Source organism: Tupaia chinensis, unplaced genomic scaffold, assembly GCF_000334495.1.
Source record: "Tupaia chinensis unplaced genomic scaffold, TupChi_1.0 Scaffold000232_1, whole genome shotgun sequence".
Taxonomy (NCBI): Eukaryota; Metazoa; Chordata; class Mammalia; order Scandentia; family Tupaiidae; genus Tupaia; species Tupaia belangeri.
In genome coordinates, this window is record NW_006159708.1 from 2,229,938 (window position 1) to 2,257,434 (window position 27,497).

The 27,497-nt window shown below is 36.7% G+C and overlaps 1 protein-coding gene across 1 annotated transcript in view; it reads right to left on the reverse strand.

The window, feature by feature from the left end:
* Positions 1-27,497, reverse strand: part of ZSWIM6 (zinc finger SWIM-type containing 6) — a 142,561-nt gene that overhangs the window by 30,854 nt on the left and 84,210 nt on the right. The window contains exon 5 of the mRNA XM_006148326.2: positions 25,519-25,669. Coding sequence (XP_006148388.2) covers positions 25,519-25,669 — 151 coding nt within the window. The remainder of the gene's footprint in view (positions 1-25,518; positions 25,670-27,497) is intronic.

Consider the following 27,497-nt stretch of genomic DNA (forward strand, 5'->3'; position numbering starts at 1 on the left):
TATATATATATATACACACATACATACATATATCAGTGGAGATGGTCAAATATTTAAAAATAAGACCTAATTCTATGCTATAGTGTTAAAAGAAAGCTGTGGTAAATATAACAACATAGATTACACATAAAAAGATGAAAAAATACACAATGAAAATACTATTAAAATAAAGCTGGAAAGGCTATATTATTAGTATCAAACAAAATGGACTTCAGAACAAGAAGTACTCCACCAGGGGATAAAGTGGGACATTACATAATAATAAATGGGTCTGCTCTCCAAAAAACCTTACAGTACTAAATGAGTATACCATGCCTAGCAACTAGACTTCAAAATACATGCAACAAAACCCAACAGAACTAAGAGGAGAAATAGATGAATCTTCAATTACACTCAAGTATTTCAATATTCTTCTCTCAATAACTGATAGAACAAGTACACACACACACAAATAGCAAATATCTGAATAGTTTCAACAACTGAACCTAACTGACATTTATACCATACTCCATCTAACATTAGTGGGGGGCAGGGGAAGCCTATTCGTTTAAAATGCAGGGAAAACATTCACTAAGATACTTCACATTCTAGGCTATAAAATGAACTTTGATAAATTTGAAAGAATTGCAATCACACAAAGAATATTCTCTAACATAAAAGAATTAACCTATATATCAGTAACAGGAAGGTATTCAGAAAATCCCCAAATATCAGAAATGAAATGACTCATGAGTCAAAAAGAAAGCTAGTCACAAGGGAAACAAGAACATATTTTGTACTGAATGATAATGAAAACAATTTGAATTGTCCAATTCATGAACATACTAACTTTCCACTTTTAGATGATCTTTTATTTCTTGTGTCATGTAGCTAAAAAGTGTTTAGAGGAAAATTAACAGCAGTAAATGCTTACACTGGGAAAGAAGAAAGGACTTAAATTAATCATCTAAATCTCCACCTTAAAAAAGAGAGAAAGAGTGAGAAACCAAAGCCAAAAAGAGCAGAAGTAACAAAACAGATCAGAAATCAATGATAGCAGGCAAAGAAAAAACAAGGGAGAAAACCATAAGTTGGCTCTTTAAAAAGATCAATAAAAGCAATAAAACTATAGACAGGAGAACTGAAAAATAAGTGAAGACAGTATCAGTATAAGGAATAAAAGAGGGCACACCATTACAGATCCTAGAGGTATTACAAAGTTCTTAAGAGAATACTATGAGCAACTTTATGCCCATAAATTCTACAGCATAGATGAAATGGGAAAATTCCTTGAAAGTCACAAACTACCAAAGCTCACTCACGAAGAAATAATGATTTGAATACAGTCATAAATTTGTCAAAGAAATGAAGTTTTCCATTAAAAATCTCTAACAACCCCAATCCAGATATATCTCCGGAGAAGGCTACCAAATATTTAAGAAATAATACCAATTCTACATAATATCTTCACAAGAATCTACTCATAAAAATTTGCTGAAGGGAAATAAAAACTTTTGTTCACCCAAAAATACATATAAGAATGTGTGTGGCAGCTTTATTGGTAAATGTGAAAGACTGGAAACAACCTGAATATCCTTTAGCTGGTAAATGGATAAACAAACTGTGGTACATTCATACACCACTCAGAACGCCGACAACAAACCATTGACACATGCATAACATCTCAAGTGCACTATACTAAATGACAGAATCCAGAACTTAAAGGTAAGTGTGTATGTACGTATACATAGACACTTTATGATTCAATTTACATGATTTTTTTTGAATAAGGCAAAAGTGGGAAGAAAACAGATCAGTGTGTGTTAGTGACTGAGAGTAGATAATGGAGATGACTCCAAATAGCATGAGGAAATTTTGGAAGGGTGACAGAATGTTCTGTATCTTGATTGTGGGGGTGAATAACTATATGTGTTTGTCCAAACTCAAAACTCTGCACTAAAAAAAATGATGTATTTTATAGTAAACATTTACTGTATGTATTTTGTATTACAGAATTATACTATATATAAATTACAAAGTAAATATTTTAAAACTGCTGCTACTTAATATTACATATCAAACAATGTTGTCTATGGGTATTTTGGAGATTTTGAGACAATTCTCAAAAACAGTTACATGTAGGTCTCAAAAAAAGTTTCACGTAGGCCCAGGTTCATGGTGCACACCAGACTATGGAGCTGGAAGCCATATGCCATATGCCAACTATGGTTCAAATCCCTGGCCTGACTGGCATGAAAACATACCAGGTGCACATGCCCAAGATCCTGGTAGAGTGAAGAACTGGAGAAAGATGGGAGACGCTCTGTGTCTCTTTCTCACACACCCACATGTATTCTACCAGTAATAACTTTTAAAGAATTACATATAATTAAATATAATTTAGTGAATATTATAAGTTGGATCATAATTTGTCATTATGGGCTCAAAAATTTTGCAAATCATCAAATGACTTTTTAAAATATTATAGCATTCAATATGCACTGCTTAATAATAAAGAACCATTTATGTTTTTCCTCCTAAATATTTTTATCTTATGATTTTACTATTTAAAAGAACACTTTATCAGACAAAAGTAAAATTATGACACTGTCTTAAAAGATGTACTGTGATTAGTCATTTCAATATCAGGTTTGTTAATATACTAACAAGGTTCCATGTAAAAGGGCAACCAACCAAGTAAATTAATACTGACAAATGATATGATATAAATGTCTTTGCAAAATGAGTGTTTAATCTTCACTTTTTATGATTTGCAATTCAATTATAATTTTATTTAGAAGAACAACTTAAAAGCACCAACTCAACTACAGCTAAGACAGAGGTAACTTTCATAGAAATTGCATATCCTGAGATATATTTCTAGCTCAAATCTCATGTTTTTTGCACTCCATCTCTTCTTTTTTAAAAACTTAAAAATAATACAGTGTTTTAAAAATAGAATAACCAACTTTTATAAGAACTAACTCTTTCTAATTCAAAGATAAAATTAAGAAAATATTAACCTGTATATATTATTAAAGAACTAACTAAATTGTAAATGAAGGACTTGATTTGTATGAAGGATTGTATATGATGTCCTGATCCCAGGACATAATAAATCAGTGAGCTTCAGCAACATATGGAAAAATACATAATTGATGGTGTTTTTACTTTTAGTTTTGCTACAGGGCACTTGCATTTACCAGAGAGAGAGAGAGAAAGAGAGAAAGAATAAAAAGGTTACCCTCAAGGGAGTTGGCCATGTCACAATCTCTTCTACTTTTCCCCTAAGGATTTTGGGCACACACACGCTCATGTGCCCAATATGTTCCTGATGTCACAGGTGTGGGACTGAAGTACACAGCTGACCATATGGAATCTGGCTGCCTTAACCACCGCACCACCAGCTGGCCCAAAAAATGTACAGTTTGTAAGAATGCATAACATGATTCTGACTAGGAAAATATAATTACACATTAAGAAAGTTATTTGCAGGGATACCAACGACAACCTTAAAAATTAAATAGTCACCATTTATTAGGTGCCCACTATATTTAGGGCTTCGCAATCATTTTCTCATTAACTTCTTACTGAGATTAATTATAACTGATTAAGTAATAACTGAGTTATTAATAATTATCTGTGGTTGGGGCCGGCAAGTGGTATGGTAGTTAAGGGCACTGAACTCCCACATGGCTGACCGCAGTTCAAGTCCTGGACCTAGCAGCTTGGTTTTTTTCTCGCTCTGTTTCTCTCTCTCTCATCAAAATAAATCAATAAATCAATAAAGTGAAATAAAATAATTCTTTAAAAAATTTTAAAATAATGCTCTGTGGTCACTATTGCTATTTCAATTTCAATTTTAATTTTAATTTCAAAGATGGTGTCTTAGTCCATTCAGGCTGTTATAATACAAACTATACATTCGGTGGCTTATAAATAACAAACATTTACTCCTCCCAGTTCTGGAAGGTCCAAGATCAAGAACCCAACAGATTTCGGTTTCTGGTGACATCCCATTTATTACAAATGGCTCCCTCACTCTGGGTCTTCACATGGCAAGCAAGTTCCCCTGAACCTCTTTTATAGGCAATGATCCCATTCATGAGGGCTCTTAATCACCTCCCAAAGGCCCCACCTCCTGCTACTATCGCCTTAAAGGGTTAGGATTTCAACGTATGAATTCTGGAGGAACACAAATATTCAGAGCACAGGAATGAGAAAAGTAAAAAAACCACAGAGGTTGAAGCCTTTAAAAACAAGATCCTGGAACCAGCAGATGGCGTAATGGTTAAGTTATCGGACTCCCACTTGGTCAACCGTAATTTGAGTCCTGGACCAGGTAGCTTAAACTCATTTCAGGCTCCTGTGCATGCCAAAGATCCTCAGAGGAGAATGGAGAAGGGACTGCACCATGACCATCCCCGTGGGGGGTAACCTTGTGCTGTCTTTCTGTCTCTCTGGCAAGTCCATGCACCCTTTAGAAAAACATCCCCCCCGCCCCCCCCTCAAAACCCACAAGACCCTAAATATTCTTGGCAACTTTATGTTTTTTAAAGAATGGTTTTATTTAACTTTATTTATTTACTTTTTTTTTTTTTAATTTGACCAATGAGGCACAGAGTGAGAGAACAAGAAAAAGAGAAGGAAAGTAAGAAAGCAAGCCGCCAGGTCCGGGACTCAAACCATCGTCAGCCATGTAGGAGTCCAGGGCCCTTAACCACCATGTCACCTGCTGGCATTTTTGGCAACTTTTAACAGTGATTTCTAAGACTTTGAGGAAAAAGAAAATACATACAATTCATCTCAGATTTTCATGCTTACATTTCTCTAATTGCAAAATTTCCATTTTACGGAATAAGAAAAAAAATCTAAAAGCCAAGCCTTTATTAATTTGCCTGTAACATTCTTTTATTGCTTACCTCCCTAAAAAGAGGTTTCATCCTGAAAGGATGTTCTTAATGTTAAATTCAAGTTCAGAGCTATAATAGATATGGTCTTTTTATCTTAACAGTCATCACTACAAAAGCTGTAATTAGCCTTAATAACCAAGTTAACCAAATTGAGTAAGTCATTCTCCAAATTTTATTAATTCAGAGTTCTACTTTGGGCATTTATCTCCTTCTCCTCCAATACGCCTAAAACATTAGTAGCTTTAAAAATAAAACTCTTTGATGATTAAACACTTCATTCTGCTGTCCCTTTGAAATATTAACCCTTTTAAGGACTCAGCCAAAAACAAGACAGAAAACTCAGTGAGAAGTCAGTATTTTCAGCACCTAGTACAGGACCTGGCATCTAATAATGTAGTACCTACTGGTTATTTCACAAAGAATGCTTAATTATTTGGTATAAATTACAGTGAAAACAAATTCAATACTTTTAAATTGCTTTCTTAGCTTCAATGCCTCAAAATATATGAAGGCAATTATCAAATCACTGGTGTGTGTATCACCCAGTTTCTCAATTATCCATGGTGCACTTCAGCTCTAGCTTTCTCTACCATTCAGCTTGGTCTTATTCTCCTTCTCGCTACTCCACCTACTCTATGCTCACTGATTTCAGCAAAAGATGCACTGGAACATATGAAGCAAAGTAAACCAAAACTAGGAAGGCAACACAGCTGGGAAAAGCAAACATAAAGCATTCTTTGCACAAGGTAAATGGTTCCGATCCACTTAATGGTCTGTCCACATCCCATACCTGCCCAAATGTGGCAGAGAATACGGGCAGAATCTTGCTGAGGTAGAATGCAAATCATCATGAAAGCCTTTTGGTTACGTCTGCAACCCATCGATATCAGAGTGCCAGTGGGTGAAAATGCACACCAGAAGATGAGGGTAACAAGAATTAATTCTACAGTTCCTCAAAGCCAGTTTTTTCCATCACGAAACAAGATGTAAAATTAAAATCACCATCTTGCCCCACCTCACATACTCACTGTTGCATGTTTCCAAATAGAAGAAATTTCTGATCAATAAGCTCAGATCTGGAAAAGGCAAGATATGAATCACCAGCCTCAAAATAGTCAGTAAGCCCACTTAAAGAGTATATGTGATAGCAGTAGCCTTCAAATAATATGGAGAATAATTTCTATCTACCTCATAGGAATAGTATACCTAAAAAAGATAATGTAGACACAGAATGTTTTTGTAAATCATAGAGTTCACTCAGCTCCAAAAAATGTACTCCTGAAAGCCACAGTGAAAAAGGACTTCGATGTTGAGGAAACTTGAGACTCAAAGGATAAAACTGAATTGAAGCGCTCAGATTATAAGTGATTTTCCAAATACGCTCATAAATTCTCTACATTTAATAAAACAATTAAGACAGCACAATAAATAAACAAAAAAATCAGCAATAATAAACACTTCTTAAACTAGTAATAATGGGTTCTTGTACTATTAAGTTCCACTTACCATCTAGCAATAGAAACATGTCAGTCACATTTCAGTCTATCCTTTTCTCTTGCTTTCTTTCAATGATAGGCTTTTAAAAGTTTTTAAAATGTTTTCCTATAGACAATGTTCTCGCTAGCTTTCCAGGCCCCTCAAGTATGGAGTATAGTGTCACTTTAGAGGTCTCTGGTTCAACGGGTAATTTTATCCTTACCTACTTGCAACCCAAGAGGCATTTCTCCAACTCTTCCCCAACTCAGCAGCACTACATAATACTTTCTCTGCCCATGGTAACGTCATGCTAAAGGATGGGCAAAGGATACAAAGCTTCAAAAAGCCTGAGCTGACTTTTCCTTCAGTCCTGCTCTCCCCAGCAGTGCCCCAACTCTTTAGTATCTTTGCTAAAACACTTCTCATTCAGACTCCCTTTTTAGTTTCAATGGCCAGGTGCCCTAGTCTTTCACAGGAACACAAAATTAAAAGTAATCAAAACTTATTTATGGAAGAGAGAGGGGAGGGAGACCCAGAAGTCAAACCAGGTAAAATGTGATATTAAAAATGAGAAATACTGTTAAAAAAATAAAATAAAATAAAAATGGAGATTGTAATAATCTAGGACAATGTGAAGTATTATTTTCTATAACATAGATACAACTTGAGCAAATAGCTAATTTAGTCCAGTCCCTGGGATAAAGTTAACTGAAATAACAGAATTTCAGTTGTACACATCATTATAGTCTGCATTTCTGGGGACACTGGGATTTGGAGAGTAACTATTAGAAGAAGCATGAAGTATTGTCAAACTCATAATGACTATTCTGGTTATCTATTTAAAAATACCCTAAAACTTAGTGGTTTAATATAGTACTTCATGGGGCCAGCAAGTGAAATGGTGGTTAAGGCACTGGACTGGACACTCCCACATGGCCAGCCGCGGTTCGAGTCCCAGACCTGGTGGCTTGTTTTTTCACTTTCCTTCTCTCTGTGTGTCTTTCTCCAGTCAAATGAAAAGAGATGAATGAATATATACAATTAAATAATTTAAAAACATATTATTTCATTACAGCTCATGATTCAGGTAATAAATACTCTCTCTTCCCTCCTTTTTGCCTTGCCCTAATACAGCTTGTCTACATGGATAGCAGGGGCTTTCTATAGCATGGCAGCCTCAGGATAGCCAAACGTATGTGGAAAGCCAGGGCTCCAAGATGGATTCAAGAGACTGAAACTGGATACTGCCAGTCACTGAAGACTAAGACCCAGAATCTGGAACTGGCCCTGTATACCTTCTGCCCTATTCTGTTGGTCAAACATTTGTAAAATTCGCCCAGATTCAAGAGAAGGAAATACAGACCACATGTCTCACTGAGACAGCAGTAGAGCGTCTGTGACCATCTTCAATCTATCAAAATTTTCAAGAGAGAGGATAAATCTACTAGATTACAAAATTAATAAAAAACTAAAATATGCATAGGATAATGCTGTCAAATTCAAATAAGTCATTCAACATATGAGAAGAGCTATAAAGATGAGTGAAAAAAAAAATCGGTGGCCAGCAGGTAGCGTGTTGGTTAAGGTGCTAGACTCTCACATATCCAACACTAGTTTGAGTCCTGGGCCTGGTGGCTTGCTTTCTCACTTTCTCTCTCTGGTGAGTGCATGTGCCATATAGCAAATTAAAAAGAAGAAGAAGAAGGAGGAGGAGGAAATTTTAAGAAAATATTTTTTAAAAAGTCATTATGAAAACTTAACAGTACACATGGTATCCTAACACACATTACAAATATTAACTGCTGGTTTGTATGCTAATTTTATCCCTTCAAGAAAAATTCTAACAATATCAGGTTACACATGTTGAGTTTGTAATTTGAGTCTACATTTAAAGTTTTTTAATGTCTTTTTTTTTTTAAGAGAGATTTTTGCTTTCGGGCGTGTGCTCAGCAGAGAACAAAAGAGAGAGAAAGTGAGACATTGCCCCCCAGGAAGTATGGCCACATCATAATCCCTTCTCCTTTATTCTCCTCTCAAGATTTTGGCCATGCACACTCAGATCCCAGACTGAGTTTCAAGCCACCAGGTCTGGGACATGAACTGTGCTCAGCCATGTGGACTGAGTTTCAAGTCACCAGGTCTGGGACATGAACTGTGCTCAGCCATGCGGGAGTCTAGAGCCTTAACCACTATGCCACCTTCAGGCCCATAAATGTTTGACTTTAGAGTACAAAGATTATAATTTAGATAATATACTTTATTTTTTCTTTCTTTTTTTAAATGAGAGAGAATGAGTGAGAGGGATGGAGAGGAATTTTCACAGGGTCTTGCTATGTCATGATCTTCTGCCCCAGCTTCTCAATTAGCTAGGATTACAGGCATAAGCTATAGACTGTTTAGGTCGGTCAAGGAACCCAACTTAGGCTTTTATTAAAGTCTGTGCCTCATGCAGTGGTACTCTACAGGTTGTGCCATTATGGCTTGCCCTCTGCTAATGTATTTTTTTTTTTTTTGGAGAGATTTTCACTGTAGGGCGCGTGCGCTCGCCAGACAGACAGAGAGAGACATAGAGACAGAAAGCGAGAAATCACCCCCCAGGGGGGATGGTCACGCCGCAATCCCTTCTCCTCCACTCTCCTCCCGGGATCTTGGGCACGCAGGCACACGCGCCCGGCGTGAGTTTTAAGCCACGGGGTCCAGGACACAAACCGCGGTCGACTACGTGGGAGTCCAGCGACATAGCCATTACGCTAACTGCTGGTTCCCTGCTAATGTATTTTTTAAGAATTATTTTATTTAACTTTATTTATTTCTCCTTTTTCTTTTTTTATTTTTGGAGAGATTTTTTGTTTGTTTGTTTGTTTTGTTTGTTTGTTTGTTTGTTTGTTTTGCTATAAGGCATGTGCGCTCACCAGAAAGAGAGAGACAGAGAGACAGAAAGTGAGAAGTCACCCCCCCAGCGGGGGAATGGCCATGCCATAATCCCTTCCCCATTCTCCTCTCAGGATCTTGGGCACGCACGCACACGCCCAGCTTGAGTTTAAGCCACCAGTTCCAGGACTCGAATCGCGCTGGACTACATGAGAGTCCAGCGACATAGCCATTACACCAACTGCTTGGTCCCTTAACTTTATTTATATATTTACTTAATTATTTATTTAAATTTGACCAAAGAAGGAAAGAGAGAAAGAGAGATGAAAAGTGAGAAAGAAGCCACTACATTCAGGACTCAAACCACAGTCGGCCACGTGCAAGTCCTTGATAATCAACACGCCATCTGCCAGCCCCACTGCAAATACGTAAAGGGCATCTACATTTTCCCCACCTGACAGTAACTGCTGCAATTTACTGAATATTTACCTCATAAATATGTAGACCTTGTGCTACATATTATACATACATTATCACATTTTACACATCAAAACAAAAACAAGCAAAAAGTTTCACTTTATAAATAAGAAAATTGAGGTTTGGAGGAAAATAGGGAGGTTGTACTACAATTAAAGAAGGGAGCCAAGATCTGACCCAAAACCCATGTTCCCCCAAAGCCAAGATTCCTAAACACTATAGCGTTTAGCCTTTTATCTAGCTATGTGGTCAGAAAATACTTCTATCAATTAGGATTCCTCTGTGCAGCTATGCATATGTGAATCCCAAGATTGATGATTTTATCTTTTAAAAGAATCATCATTCCATTCTTATTTCAGTAATACAAATAATATATATTGTCTAAAGTTGTGAAGTATCCATAAATATACAACTAATAAACTCTGTACTTTATTTAGCGTGTTTTCATGTATAGAATTTAGAACATGTCTTTTCCATGTGTAAAAAACATATTCAACAAAAATTTAACCAGGTCCAGAGCACCCAGTGGCATGCTGGTTAAGGCAGCTGGATTCCGCATGGCTAACAGTGGTTTCAATCTCAGGCCCAGTGACTTGAGAAGCACACCAGGCCCATGCATGTGCTTGCCCAAACTCCTGAGAGGAGATTGGAGAAGAAAGGACAGTGGTATGGCCATCCTTCCTGGGGGTGTGCGCTCTTGCTCGCTCGCTCTCTCTCTCTCTCTCTCTCTCCAGCAAGTGCATGCACACTAAAGCAAACAATAAATAAATAAATAAATAAAATAATAGGTGCATTAAAAAAAGACCTAATTAAACTAAAGAAAATCTTGCATTCTTCAGGACTAATATCAAATAAGTAACTTCACTGTAGATTAAAACAGCAGATAAACAATCAAAAGCTCAGCTTATAATTCAAGATTGATTATTTTACCAAAGAAATCTGTTTTCTCTGCAAACATTACAATTGAGTCTGTTATAAGTTAAGCTGGTGTCAGTGTTTCTGGACTAATGCACGTGTCCATGTCTGAGTATGCTCTTTGCCTGCTGGGGTGTATTCCTGGGTAGGCATTGTGATTTGCGACTTAGTAAATCAGCGGGCCATTCTCTATTTATTGCTAACCCCAAAGTCAAGAAAACTTGTTTTCAAATTCCTTCTCCATGGTTTTTTGTTAACATTAAGTCAATCCAATAATTAAAATTTTGTATATTTTGAAATACAAATCAACTGATTGACTGAATTAAGTAAAAGCTATGCATTTTCTATAGAGGACACTCATCCTTGAAATTTTTGATCAATGCTGATCTTCCTCCTATTTTCTAGGAATATTATCATGTGTTTAATGCTATGGAGAGAGCACGGGGCAGCAACAATGAGGAATCCAGGTCAGTCACTGCGGGTTGAGAAGCAGGACAACCAACACCACTTTCTCTAAAGGTAAGAAAATAAGAGTGTCAGTGGTTCCTTTCCCCTGTGTCTTAAATGTGGAAAAACAAAGGCTGTTATATGGAGAGTTTTATTTCTACTTTTTAATATCATGCTTATTCTTAGGAATCAGGAACAGGCAAAGAAAAACAATTACTTTTGGCATTTCCCCGGGTTCCATGGTTATAAAACAATTCATAATATTTATCATATTTATTTTTATTCTCAGAGGCTATTATGAGAGTCTAAAATTTCATGCATGATCCAATTAACTAATTATACTTATTTAGAGGCCATGAAATGCCTAATTGCAGGCACAAATAGAAGATCACTGGCATAATTAGTTGTGCTAGCAAAACTATAGATACAAAATTTCTTGGGTCAGACCACACTAAAACTGTGACCCTAATTACAGTATTGTTCTTAGTACAATGCAATCTTAATGTGTCAGTCAGCCAATGTTTGAAGATAAATTTAACTGGTACAAAAAAATTCTCCTTAAGTTTGATATGCTGGCTTCTAATTCACCAAAACATTTTCAAGTAAATCTCAAAATAAAACCTCGGGGATACTATGGAAGGTGTTTTTTAAATTGCTTAGGTCAAGCAGGGCTAAACCGGCATACAAATAAGTCATCATTTAACCAAACCCTAAAAAAATTTGAGAGAGAAAGAAGAAGCAACAGGGAGACTGCAATCTCCTAGACAGAAGGACCAACAGGCAGACCCAAGCCAAGCAACTCAGCTTGAGTTCATCAGCTGGGACTCCTGGCCCAGCCTGCTGTGTAGGAGAAGGGGCTCTCTAGCCTTCAAGAACCAATACCTGGTTCCTGCAATCCCAGAGAAAGAAGGAGTAACAGGGACACTCTGCAGTATCTGGTCAAATTAAAAGATGAATGAATGAATAAATAAAATTAAATAATTCTTTTAAAAAAATCAAGAAGTAAACGAGGGAAATTGGCACTGAGCTTATGCATATCATAAAGAAGTATAGAAGCACACAGCTATAGAAACATACTCAAAAAAAGCAGGAAGAAGTGAGTATACCACCAGACAACTAAAAATCAAAGCAGAAGTCCAAAGTAATAGAAGAAATCAAGAAATATCTCCCCCTCAAAGGATCATCACTCCTCACCAACAGTGGATAAAACATAAGAGATTGCAGAAATGTCACAAAAAGAATTCAGAATAGTCATTTTAACAATACTCAACAAGATGCAAGAGAAAACAGAGAACCAATTGCAGGAGATGAGAAAATCTTTCTGTGACAAGAGGGCAGTTACTCCATAAGGAGACACATTGAAAGAGAATATAACAGAACTTCTGGAGGTAAAGAATACATTGCAGGAAATCAAAACCTCCCTCGAAAGTATCAACAGCAGATTAGACCACGCTGAAGAAAAAAGAAAGAAAGAAGGAAGAAAGACCACAGAAGAATCTCTGGCCTTGAAGACAAAGCCTAAGATTTAGCCCAAGCAACTGAAAAGAACGGAAGAATTACTCTAAGAAATGAGGATAATATATGGTAAATTCTAGTCACTGTTAAGCAGCCACATGAATATCTGCATAATAGGTATTCCAGAAGGTGAATAGATACGTGAAGGCATAGAAAATATTTTTCATAATATATTAGCTGAAAATTTTCCAAATTTAGGGAAGCATGCAGACATCCAAATCCAGGAGATACAAAGGACACCAAATAGATATAAGAAGATCCTCTACAAGGCATATTGTAGCCAAACTGGTAAAAGTTAAAGCTGAAGATAAAATTCTAAAAATGGCAAGAAGGAAACACCAAGTTATTTACAAAGGTTTCCCCATTAGACTAAATCAGATCTCTCAACTGAAATAATGCACAGAAGGAAAAAATGGAAAGACATATTCAAAATTCTAAAAGAAAAACAATTTTGGCCAAGAGTACTATACCCAGCAAGATTATCCTTCAAGTGAGAAGGAGAAATAAAATCATTCCCTGATAAACAAAGTTTTCTTTGGAATAGATTAAAAATGGGCTAAAATCAGGAACTTTGCAAAGCCTATAAATCATCAAATCACTGGCTTTACCATGTCTTCACTTTCAAACATCTCTTTCCAATTGTTTTATATTTGCTCTTCCAAAGACTTATTTCTTTATGTAGAGTGCAATAATTTGGTTTTACAAAAAATGCAGTGTGTGAGTAAAAGTACTCTTTTTATAACTCTTCCTAATGAGCTTTTGTCATGTATAATTTTACCTATCTATAACTGACCAATGATTAATACCCACAGATTTTTCCAGATTAAAAACTCTTTTATCTCCCATAGTCCTCTACATGAAAATGACAAATTCTTCTTTTATTGCCTATATTAAGATTATCTTTGTTAATTTATGAGATTGTTTGTTGCCTAATTTTTAATCAGTATGTTTTTCTTTAGAACTGTACTTCACTGTTAAGAACATCATAGACAATTCAGTAAACACTTGCAGAATAGCCACTGGAGCAGGTTTCAAATGTTCACAACAAATGTTATGATGAAGGTGTGAATATGTTTATATTTTTAGTTTGTTTACTAAATGCTATATACATGCTTTTAAAACCATACTGTACCCTAAAAGAAAACAATAAAAGATGACACTGAAATCTGTGGCTAAAAAGTATAATATCTGGGACCAGCAGTTAGCGTAATGGCTATGTCACTGGACTCCCATGTAGTCAACTGTGGTTCGAGTCCTGGACCCGGTGGCTTAAACTCACGCCAGGCACATGTGGGTGTGTGCCCAAGATCCTGAGAGGAGAGTGGAGAAGGGATTGTGACATGGCAATCCTCCCTGGGGGGTGATTTCTCACTTTCTGTCTCTCTGTCTCTCTCTGTCTTTCTGGTGAGTGCACGCACCCTATGGCAAAAACCTCTCAAAAAAAAAAAAATATATATATAGGGGAACCAGCAGTTAGCGTAATGGCTATGTCGCTGGACTCCCACGTAGTCGACCGCGGTTCATGTCCCGGACCCGGTGGCTTAAAACTCACGCCGGGCGCGTGTGCGTGCGTGCCCAAGATCCCAAGAGGAGAATGGAGGAGAAGGGATTGCAGTGTGACCATCCCCCGTGGGGGGTGATTTCTCGCTTTCTGTCTCTATGTCGGCTGGCGAGCGCCCTAGAGAGAAAATCTCAAAAAAAAAAAAAAAATATATATATATGATATCTTACAGAACTCAAAGTGAGTAAAAGTTTTCTTTTTCTATCTCTTCCTAATGAACTATTATTATGTACAATTTTACCTATCTCTATCTGGACCAATGATATTTAATACCACAGATCTTTTCAGAATATAAACTCTTACCATCCACATTCCTCCACATGGAAATTACAAATTATTTTTTTCACTGGCTATGTTAAGATTATCTTTGTTTTAAAAAAACTCATCCTCATTAACTTAAGAAACTTCTTGTTGTCTGATGGTTAATTACTTTGTTTTTCTTTAGAATTATATTTCACAATAAAGAACATTACTGACAATTTAATATATACTTCCAAAATAACAAGTAGAGCAAATTTCAAATGTGCACAACCAACATAATGTAATGTTATATGTTAAAGGTGGTGAATATGTTTATATCCTCAACTTGTTTATTACACACCATATACATATTTTTAAAACCATACTGCACCCTACAAAGATGTATGTGTATATATAAACAGAAAATACAATAAAAATTTTAAAAGAAAAAGGGAAAAAAACTTTTAAAAAAATCTAAAGTTAAATATACATCATCTTTGTCTTCAAGAAAAAAACAAACCACAAATAGTCCATAGTGGTTAACTGGTATCCTGGAAAATGTTCCTTTTGGGTATACCTGTATCCCTCATCTAATATGCAGCTTTCCCATCCCATTCGATTTGTCGGTGCTGTCAAGTCAACATGCGAGATTCATCAAAAACAGCCTAGCTCTATTAGGAGCTCGTTTCTAAAGGAAATCACCAGAGCCAGCTTCTCCACCCTGCAGCACCACTCTCCTTTTAAAGAGAGGCAAGGAGAGAAGGAGATATGGGAAGAATCAGAGAGGAGAAGAGAAAAGAGTACAATGGCTGATGATTTCTTATTTTGAGAGACCAAAAGGGTGGTAAAGTAATGTGAACTGAGCAATTTGCAAGAGCACTTTCCGTGTGTTCAACACTGGCCGTTTAATTAAGCCATCTTCAGAAATAGTTTCATGGTTCATCCAACACTCCTGGTTCCAATTCTATATAAAAAGTCTACATAAATCTATTTCTGAAGATACACTTAACTGACACATAATAGTGACTTATTTCATGCATGAAATGTATTAGATCTATCCTCAACATTTTCTGAAACATGCTCTACTTTATATACCCTAATTCCTACAGTGGTCTTAAAATGTCATGGGCTGCTTTTTCTTTTTCATTTATTTATTTATTTAGTTTCCTGACTAAACTTTAAGCTCCCTAAGGGAAGTGTTTACCACAGGGCACATATACCATAGGTTCTTTTTAATCTCCCTGCAGTTCTGGTAAGTCACTGAACTGTGCATCATCCATATTTACTCTTAAGTGCATCTGTGAGCCACTGGTACAATGACCTTCCTTCATTTGCCACAGACAATCACAAGCCGTACTAAAAAAATAATCAAGTTGCCCATGATTATTACGACAGAGTACTAATGGTCAAGTAAACACTTCAGTACTATACTTGTGTAAAGACCACGAGGAAAAGGACTTGCAGTATTCTGTCAGACTGAGACTGCAATTTTATTCACAACAACAATTTCTTAATGTATTGACTTTTTTCTATGAAGTTCAGAAAGAACCTATGATGGGTGTTGGGTTTCTTGGAGAACAGAATGTTTCATTTTGCTCTAATTCATTCTATTACTGAATTAAACTTTGATGTATTGGTCTTGACAAGTGCTTCATGCTGATTGTATTGTGTATGATAGTATAATCACTCCCCATGCATTTCCCACTGGCTGGCTGATTAATGCAATAGATTACCTGCAGCAGTGATGGCAAGGGGGAATCATTGCCCTTCTGTACTCTAAACTGTTTGTATTTCAGTGTGCCTGTGTGAGTGTGCTCATGCGTATACAGCACACATGAATATTCTTCATATGGGAGAAGCCTGTATAAAGCAGAGGAAAGGCAGGAAAAGACAAAGTTGAGAATACAGTGAAGACGAATGTTATCTGATGATCGCTGTCTCTACAGCCAAAATAATCACTTCTTGAAGCTTCTATTCATTCACTTTTTTATTCTTAAATTATTCCCTGAACACCAGCTACATGCTAAGTACATTTTTTCACTTCAACAGTAAAATAACTTTTTAAAAAAACTGTATTACTTTCTAACAGTATGAAGTAAGGGAAAAAAAGATGAGATGATCAAATGTCCACTGATATAGGACATTAGAAAGGATAGTGATGAATGTCACAGGGAGGTGTGATATTGTCTGTTGAGGATATTTTGTGGTTTTGTCAACTGTGTCGGGGAGAGATGTTCACCTTTTGAAATATCCATTTTGTAAGACAAATGGATATATGTGATTGAATGTATAAAAGAAAATGAAATAAAAAATTAATTAATAAAAAAAGAAATCAGTTTAAATGTCCCAATCAAGTTGGCAACTGACAAGACTATTAAATACAGAGAGTAGTTTAATGGTTTCAAAACAAACAAATCTCTCAGATTACTTGGTCTAACATGGGACACTAATGTTTAGCCAAGAAGACCTCCCGAGTCTGATCAATTTGTTTCAGTAAATAAGTTACTGAATATATGATTCCTTAGAATGTGTGTGTGTGTGTGTGTGTTCCCATGCACGCAGGATGGGGGTGCAGGAGGCAGGTCGGGGGTGGCAGGCGTAAACTTTTGTGCTCTTGACAACATGTTGAAAGCATCCTCCCTAACAGGATTTTTCTCTCGGTTCTCAGTTGATATTTGACCCAAGTGCCCTGTGTGGGATCTCCCCATCCTTCATTCTCAGCCCTTGGTCATCCAGAAAGATGACTAGCTTCAAAACTAAGCCATTTCAAGGTAGAGACCTGATCCCTCCTTTAGGAATGCTTCTCACTCTCCTCCAGGTTTCCTGACCCAACTGTGAAATCTACTGAAGTCCCCCCAAGTTAAAAAGGGATGGGAAGCAGGACCTAGAGTTAACAAGGTCCAATGAGTCATGGCTCAAAATCAGAGACTGGGCTTTCCATTTCAAATATTATCTTTGCAATAATCTTTGCCAAGAACAGGGTTGAGTGAGTTAGCCCCATTTTGGACAACTACCATCACTACTCCTGGCTGTTCTGTCACCAGATTAAAGCCTGAGAAAATAAGCCTAAGAGCAGTTATTAACTCACTCAAGTAAGTTAATGACTGAAGGCATCGGTGTTTTACTATATATTTCAAGTTTGGAATTTTTTAATTAAACATAAAAACAGCATTATGCAATTATTAGACAAGTTTACAGCAGCCTCACAAAACTTCACTTGCTACAAATCATTTATCAGCCTGTTTTCTCCTACAGTATATAAAAGAAAGTTATTTAGATATTAGGTTGTCAGGAAAGTCATGATGTATTTTTCTATGCAAAAATGTGTCATATTTTCCCAACGACCCAATACATTAAAAACTCACTTTTTGCTACAACTCTTAAGAAGGTCAGAGTGGCTACTTAAAGCCTACTGAATATAGCGGTTATCAAGCATGCATTTTTTTAACCCCAGAATCTTTTGTTCCAGAGAAATCTTAATGGAAAGTCTAGTATGTAAAGTGATGAGAGTCACACTTCTTTGATTGAGAAGGAGCAGCCTCCTCCCCTGGCACTCTCCTCTTCCCCTTCTACCTCAGGACTCTGCAGGGCAGTGTCTGAACACCCCTCTCTCTAAGGGCAACCATTTCTAACTTCCTTGGTTCTCTTGCCCCATCAAAACCTATACTATGCTTAAATTACGATCACTTTCGCTAAACATCTTGCTTGGTGCCGGCATATACCACACGCACCCTAAGTAGCTGCTTCAGCTTTCTCTTTAGCTCCCACTTCTTTCATTCTAGCTCCTGGCATCTCTGATTCCCCATGAATCCCCTGGGAATCCCAGATGGCTTAAATTGAGGCTTCTTCTCAGACCTCATTAATTTTTGTATGCTGTCACTTCAGGATAAGAAATGGTGAAAGGAAAATGTCCCCAGCCTGTCTTTCTTCATTTTCACTCTGTTTTTCTCCCCTTCCATTCTACCATGGTAGTACTACTTCTCTAGATCCTCAACCTAGCAAGGAGATTTCACCAGGTGGATTTCCCTTTGGTGGCTGTTCTTTGAAGGCAAGCATAGTACTAATTTGGGAAAGAGAAAAGGAGGGAGATTTTCTAGAAATTGTTGTGAAGAAGAAAAAAAGTATTATACCAATGCTTTGGTATTCCCATTAGCCACTATATGAGAAGAATATCTACTACCAATGAACTCCTGGGCTGTAAATAGAAAGGTAACATAAAAGAAAGTAACTGAAATCTATTCTTGGTACAAATAAGCCTACCAGAACACTACATATGTAATATCGTAACATTAAACTATATCAAAATGAACCATAAGGTATTGTAACTCCTAATCAAATCTCCTTGATTTAGAATAGGGTTTTATAAAACATACAAAAGGATGACTTTCATGTGTTGTTAAAGATGATCTAATTGTACATCTAAATAATTTAGACAATGACTATCACTGACAATTTTCCAACTGGTTAGATAATAGGATCCAATGACCTGCAAGGATCTCTCTTAATCCTAAGAATCTACTAGTTCCTATTTTTAAAAAACTTTTATAATTTCTTACTTACATTTAATTATTGTATATCTTTGTGAGCATTGTTTTCTATTAATATGTATTTAATTTTTTTCTTTATTTCTATTCTTCCCCACATAGGGCATTGAATGGGTAATTAAACTCTAGCAGCTGCACTCAAAAGAAGGATGGTTTATAGTATTACATAGCAAGTATTTATCATAAGTTTGCTCACTGTGAAGAAATATACACTCTTTTTTCGGTTAACTCCTGACCCAATCTAGAAATGACTCTGCCTACTCAAAGAAGCAGAGAAGAGACTCCTGTTCTTATCCCCACAGCAGGACAGAACTCAGAGGCCTCTGACCCAAGAACACAGAGCTCTCAGTTTTAAGAGACAGAAAGCAGTAGGACCATACAAACTGAAAGAAACCAGGATCCCCAGGCCTTCTGAGAATCGTGCTGGAGGGAAGTAAAGCCTGAACACAATAGACAAAGCCTATGTGTTTAGCGGGCACTCTGAATAATACCAGGAGAAGCAGAGACTGAGGCAGGAGTATACAACTCCATCCCAGAGAAGGACAGTCCGTGTACAGGAGGGGCTAACAGAGCCCAGAGACCACATTCAAAAAATATATACTACTCTGTTATCATTGTTAGGGGCTGGTCTGAGCCAGGGCAAAGACAGGGAATGAGCTAAAGGTCTTCATCTCTTCCTCTTGAAGGGGAATGAAAAATGGATCACAAATTTGTTCTATCCCATCTGTAACATGTAGTAACTATGCATATGATATGATCATTTATTATATAATACAGTTCTATTCTGCATCAGTGCATTCATTTACTCAAATAATCAGGAGTTAGAGGATCCCTGTAACCATGGGTGCAGATGGGGAACTAGACTGAGTTAAGCTGATTACTGCAGTCAAGATTATGGCACCATGGGTAGGCAGACCAGGTCAGGCAGCTTTACAGGGTTCCCTGCTATCTAGGTGAGCTTCACTCTGCCTGGCCGAGAGGCATATAACCATCTTTTAATATAAGCTGAGGATACTATCTAGTTTGGTGGTTAAGTTTCTGAAATCGTTGACATCTGATCTGGGATGAAACCCCTGTTCTTCTACTATGACCTCAGGCAAGTTATCGCACCTCCTTAAGCCCGTTTTCTAAGCTATAAAATTAGTGCTAATAATCATACTTTCCCTTACAGGGTTGTTTTAAGGATTCAATAAAATAGTACATGCATTAAGCACTTAGCACAGCACCTGACAAATAAGTTTTGGCAACTGTGTTATTGGCAGCTGGACCAAAATGGGAAGGAAAGGCACAAAAATCTGGATCTTGTGATATCTATTCTCTTCCTCTTTAAATAATAATACAGAACAAAGTTGTATTGCAAGATCTTAAAGAGTACTTTTTTAAAATTTCTATTTATTTTTTTTTGAGAGGTTTCTGCTATAGGGCGCATGCGCTCACCAGACAGACAGAGAGAGACAGAGAGACAGAAAGCGAGAAATCACACTGTTTGTTCCCTACAATTCACCTCCTTGAACATCTTGCAAAATCATATTAAATTCAGTGATGATTTTGAACTGTTTTTTTATTAATAAAATATTAGTAAAAAAACTGATATTTTACGAATTTGTAATGATCTGACTCTATCAAAATTCTCCTCAGTCATTCCTTTATCCTGTCTCCTCATGCTTACAAGAAGGCACCAACAGTGGTACCTAGTGGAAATGCTATATTCTCCTTGTATCCAGGAAACACAAACTAAGTAATCCATATGTGATACATTGGAATTACATTCTATACCTAGAGCTCTCTGGAAGTTTCCAAGTCTATACTGACATCTTTTTGCTGCAAGGGAACTCTGGGAATATGCCGTTTTCTCTATGGCACTAGCAAAGGGGTAACTACTTTTATCACAAAAGTTTTCTAGTTCTCAAGGAGAAGTTACTCCTTAGCCATCTGCTAACTACCATCAACTTGAAAATGTGGCTAGCTTGAATTTACCTTAGAACCTAAAGAAAGGGCTCAAAACAGTAAGATGGCACTACCCAGAAATGGCCTCCAAAGTAGAGCTTTTAGAATCCTATTTCTAGCTGTGCAAGAAGACCCTCCTAAATTATAATATATAGAGTCTAATTTTGAATATATGACTCAAGCATATGTTTTCCCTTTTATTCAATAATAATGTGGTGAGTGAAAAAGAAGCTACTACTTGAGTCTAAGATAGGAGGGAGATAGGACGGCATGTGGATCCATAGAGCAGGTAATTTTTAGTGTCTTGCAACAAACATCCCAATGGATGGGCCGAGTTCTCTACTGCTGAAGTAATGGGTTGGTTGTTGGGAAAGTCATGATGTACTTTTGTGTAGAAAATGTATCATGACTTTCCCAACAACCTAATAGTTAAATTCAACCAGACTCCAAGTGCCCTGAATCTGTATATTCTTTCAATTTCTCCAGTACCTGACCAAGGAATATTGCAGCTATTGTTTATTAACAAGTAGTCAAACTAACCTTACAATGAAATTTAAAGTAGGATGAAACATCGAACTATGGCTTTTTGCTCACACAGACTTGGGTCCCCAGATGAGAAGCTATGAACAGAACCCTGAGAGCATGTTATTTTGTCTTTGTTAAGTGAATGAGCAGAGCTCAGCACAGTGAAGCTCTTGCAATGGCGTCCCATCCTTTCCTTAAGGAGCACATTTACATGCCAGGAAGCAAAGCCCATGACTCAGCTCGGGCACAAAGTAGCGCTTAAAACTTGGGGAAAACCATATTATGTAATACTTGAAAATGAAAATCTAAGAAGTTTCCCTGTCATAAAACTGTAATTAAATCTTATTTAACTGTTTCCTCTAATGACATCCATTTTAATTAGATTTTAATAGGCTGGCTGCCACAACCTATAGTTTTATGAAGTAAAGTAAAATTACAGTCTAGGAAGACATTTAAGGAAGGAGACCTATCAACACAGATAAGAGGTTACAATATATCTGCTCATCCCTGAAGACCCCCACAGTAATTAAGTGCTGAACAGACAGCCATTAGGGCTAACAGTAGGTGTGCTTCCCACCAATCAGCACTGGGTTGTTCTTTGAAATCCAGGAGTTATTTTTGTAATCTGCTTTCCAGAAAATCTGCATGCCACTGAATAAAGAGTGCAGTTGAAGAGGTATATGTTCAACAGCTTCTACTAAATGGATAGCCTTTATCGAATTTACAACTTCTAACAACGGGGATTTCTGTTTTATGACTTTCTTATACTTTTTCTGATAGTACATTATGATACTGTATTAGTCATTTTAAGAACACTGCCGTATGTTTGGGAAAGTGAACATCATGCAGAGAAAGTAAAATATTAGAAAAACTGATTCGTGAACAAAATAAATTTATCTGCAAAGGAGAAGCACTTAAACGGGATCTTAATAGTATGCATCTGTATCTAATTCATAATGCATTATGAAAATAAAGAAGCAAATCACAAAAATTAACTCAGATCAAATGAATATCATAGGCACTTACATTATAAAAGAAGAACTGACAATAATCAGTCTCTTTGTTATCTAGAGGATGGAAAGGAAGAAATTGGGCCTGTTGCTAACATAATAAGTTTGCATATATTTATTTGAAAGGCATAAAAAGTTAAAGTGAATGTTATTTTTAAAACTAATTTTGAAACATCAACATTGTTAAATTTTCATAAATCACATGTAATCAGAAAATTGTCAGGCTTTGGGAAGGAGAGTATCTGGTCCATGAAAGTAAGATTCTGTAATCTCCCAGCTGACAATCTGATGGCTCCAAATCCTTCTGCCAAGAAGCAGAGTTATTTGGCTGAGATACTCTCACGTGTATACTTTCATCAGATTAAGGCTTTCATGCCAGGAATCCCCCCTTTTTTTTCCTGGTATACTGGCCACTGCCAGAAATGGACCCATCGAATCTACCAGTGCTAAGGAGTTAAGCATCTAAGATTTAATTTAACAGTTTCAGCTTTATTAAGCTGTCACAGAGCGGCCCCACTTTGATAACAGTAGCTGCTCCAATTATGGCTTGGTTTAGGGTTGACAAGTATAATGATTCATTCGTGGCACATGAGAAGCAATAAAAGGTTGTTTTGCATTACAGCTTTAAAAATGTGGGCACTTTTTTCATTTAATTTGTCACTTAGCTTTTGCTAAGAGGACATTTAAATTGCAGTAAAAGGCAAATGGGGCTTTTAGTTTAAATGTAATCCCCATATTTAAATGATCTGTAATGGCGCAGTGTTGGAGTGGGAACACTATTGTCTCACAGTGGGTCCTGATGGTGACATGTGACATTTGTATTCAGGTCCTGTATTATCCATGTGGCTAAAGGGCTTCCAATTTCATTTCACAGCCAGAAGCCTGCAGAAAACACCAATTAACTTGCAGATCCCATTTGCCGACAAAACTCAGCCTCTTCTCAATGTCTGGCATCTGGCAGTGCTCAGCATTTAATTCCAAAGCAGAGCCTTGAAGCAATGTGAGCTCTGTGTAGGGGCACAAAGTCAAATTCTCCCATTTTATTAAGAAGCAAAACCCTTTCCTTTTGCAGTCCAGAAGCAACTTTTAGTTAATTTTTTGGTGAATGAATATTAAGATGTGATGGCTATTGTTACTTCTACATGGGATTCTTCACAGAATTTAAACCCCATTAAAATGGTCAGTGACCTTGGCTTACAATTAGAGTAAACAGAATTTCTAGCAGTCTAGTAATGATTAAGGAGGTAAAGGGGTGTGAGAACACACACACATATGAAGAAGTTATGTTCTTCATCCTAGACGGAAATCAAAGAACTTGTGTAAAGTGTGATCCTTGATTAGAAAGCAGTCCATCAAACGATATAAATAGAATCATCTGGTGGAAACGTCCATGAGAATTTATACTTTTTATTAAGGGTGAGATTCATACTTTTCAAAGTCAACTTGGGAAAGTAAGTTGTAACTGGGGATTTACTGTGAACACTATAAATGTTGCCAGTGTGCATCACTTGTACCTTTATGAATAACAAAAAAAATTAGTTGGAATTTTATTCCTAACCAGTTATTTGTAATTCTAAGTTTTTCTAAGTATCAAAGCTCATTAACTTTTATTAATTTAATATTAATCCAATAATTTTTCCATAAATGATCCCCTTCACTATAATTTTTAATGCCAGTCCTTTCTGCTTTTATAGACCAACTAGTCTATTCAGCATATACTGTAGAGTTAAAAAACTGGAATTTAGAAAAGTACATCATTCAGTATTCTATAAAAATATTTGTTTAAAACATGCATTATACTTGTGCTCTCTAACAATCACACTGTGCCCTCAAGCATCATTCCAATATGTTAAAACTATCTACTGTAGCTTAAATTTTGACTGGGGGGAAAGGTCAGCACCATTGTTTCAGAAGACTCAAGGAAAGCACCAAGATTGAATTATTGTACAAGATACTTAAGGAAAAAAATGCCAAGAAAAAAGGTCAACAATCACCTAACAGTTGGCAAGTAGCAGACATACATAAAAAAGAACCAAGTGTTTCTATCCCGGACAAGTTCCCAAATATACATCCTATTATAGGAAAAAGAAAACGCTGAAGTCAAATTCTTTACCACCTTACTGCATAACCCTTGATCACACAATATCACCTGGTGGAAGTCTCCTAACCTCCCTGGACTTTAGTTTCCTTGTCTGTAAAACAAATATCACCTCAAACATCTCTTCCAATTATGATCACGTGGTATCTTCACAGCCAATAGCATCTCTTGGTCTAGACTAGATCTGGGATCAATCAGTATGATATGGCCCATCATCAGCCAGGAGGAATTCCATTAAGACTAAGATCTTCTAAAAACTACAGCCAGCATTTTTCTCTCATAAAATCAATACAGGCACCAATATAATGTTTGTCAAAAATTTGTCACCTACAGATTTCTTAGTGGAAAGATAACAAAGACATCTTTCATTACTTCCCTAGCAATGAGCACTGGCTAACAATACTCATCACAACAAAATTACCAGTATCTTCTCAATGAACATGACTAGGGGAATTCTCATTTTTTTTCAACCATCTGCTATATTCATATCTTTAACAACAAGAGATTTGAAAAGCAATAAATTAAATTAGAGTTTGCTATATATTTACCATTCTGAGAATGACAATTCATCTAAATCTACAGCAGCCAAATACAAAATGAATATCCAAACTACATTTGTTATTTCATTATAGGGAAAAGAGGGAAATAAGACTCCAAATTTTAGCTGATTTGATTATAGCATGAACCTAGAAAATAGGTAACCAGCTCTGTAATACAAAATAGCTATTTTAAAATAATTCAGCTTTTTTCGCAAATGTTTAAAGGCAGGTTCCTGTGCTTACTTTTCTTAAGTTCAGACTATTCCCCCAAACCCTGCCAAAGTTGTTTCCTGCAAATGCCATCCCAAGTCCTCATTCCTTGTATTATCCTAACCAGTGTACAGTGGGAACAAATTCATACACAAGCAACTTTCTTCAACAATACTATGACCATGTTCTTGAAAAGGTATGGATTTAATTCATACACAACTCAATGGTAATTTTTCAGGAAACATATTTACCCAGCTCATCCCAGAGCTGCCTGTATTTGTCAGTCATTGCAGTGCCTTGTTGCCTCCACAGTGAAAGGCGGGGGTCTGCCATGAATTGCTCCGTTATCAAGGTCAGCATGCGGGCCCCATTGGAGTCTCTCATCTTCAACATTTCCCGCACCTAGTAAAGAAAAACAGGGTTGTATAAAAATGTTTAGCAAAACAAAAAAATAGCAACACAAGAGCCAGACCACTTTTCTCTATTTTTCTTGGGAGGACAACACAAGTAGCTAAAAACTGCTCTCCATCCTAAATGGTGATTTAATCAGAGAAATGACTGTTAATTCTTTTAAACTGTTTTAAATCCATTACAAAGTAAAAGGCTTCCCTATCCCTAATTCCAAAATTTTTTTGATTGAGTTTTATACCTGATTAAGGCGAGTGATTAAATCATGTCTTTTATGTGCCTGGTATCAGTTTTCTGATATCTTCCTTAAAGTATCTCACTTACCTGAACCAAGTACACTTGGTGGTTCAAGATTATACTCCATAGGCCAGCGAGCAGTGTGGTGGTTAAGGTGCAGGACTTCCACATGGCCAACCACAGTCTGAGTCCCAAACCTAGCAACTTGACTATCATGCCAGGTGCACATGTGTCCATGTCCAAAATGCCAGGAGGAGAATGGACAAGAGATTGTGACATGGCCATACCCCATGGGCAGGTGTTTTTTCACCTTCCCTCTGCTTCTCTCTAACAAGCACACATGCCCAATGGCAATAAACTTTAAAAAATAAAGAAAAGAAGAGAAAAGAAAAGAAAAGAAAAAAGATTATACTACAACAGATTAGGTGACTAGGTATTCCATACTTGGACAAACCACAGAAGTGGACTCTGGCACTGAAAATGAGTATATAAACCTAACCAGTTCACCAAACATGTTTTGGCAAGGTGCTGCTAATTCATAGGGATGAAATGCCTTAACTTTGATAGCATACAGAAAAACACTATCAAAATAAACATGACAACAGTTTGGTGCCTTCCTGATTCCCCAACTGATGGAACTTTACCACCAGCACACCTATAGTTTACTGAGAACTCTTTAGGGATCTTCTAAATTGATCTCATAATGTTTATAATTTGTCCTTTAGTTTTTTTAAAAAATGGCTTTATTTATATATAATTTAAAAACTGTACAATTCGCCAACTTAAACTGTACAATTCAATTATTTTTAGTATATTCACTTTCACACTTGGGAAAGACCTTCAATTCTTCAATTCTTCAGATAAATTAGTACTTTAAATGAATTCTCATTTGCTGAAGGTTTTTTTTTCATGTATATAAAGAGTGACAGCATATTTCTATTCAGTCAGATGGGATTATTTTTGCAATGGCAAGAGGAAATGAACAGGGTTATAGACTCAAGAACTCTCTAGCTCTAGATGAGTGATCCATTAAGCAAAATAATAACCACTGACCTAATAAGTTAACTTGGTCTCTCAAGCTGGAACTTCAAGCTCTGTCCATTACTCTTGTGCTACATTCCCCAAATAAAAGAAAGGAGAAAAGAAACACAAGGGTAAGTCTCTCTACAGGAAACCCTAAGTGATTCTACCCATTCCAAAAGTATATACTGCTATGTACTCAACAAATAAGAATCCCAGATGAACAACAGTTATCCCTGTAGGAAATTATTGGAGTAGGTCATAAGTAGTTGAAAAGGAGTAGGGTGGTGGTCCTTTTATCAGGACTCTACATGAAAGGCAAGTACAATAAGACAGAAAATAGAAAATCTTTACAGAAGTAGCCCAAATCTAGGAGCTTAATAGAGTCTGCCTCAGGCCTGTACCCTAACTAGTAATAGAACTACCTCACTAGCTTTAGAATGTGAGTCTTGTTAAAAACCCAAAAGTACTTCTACCCTGAATCACAACACTGTGCCTCCTCCAGGAGAGTTACTTCACTAATCCAAAAAGGAGTTTATTCCCAATATAGAAGCACAAAAAAGTC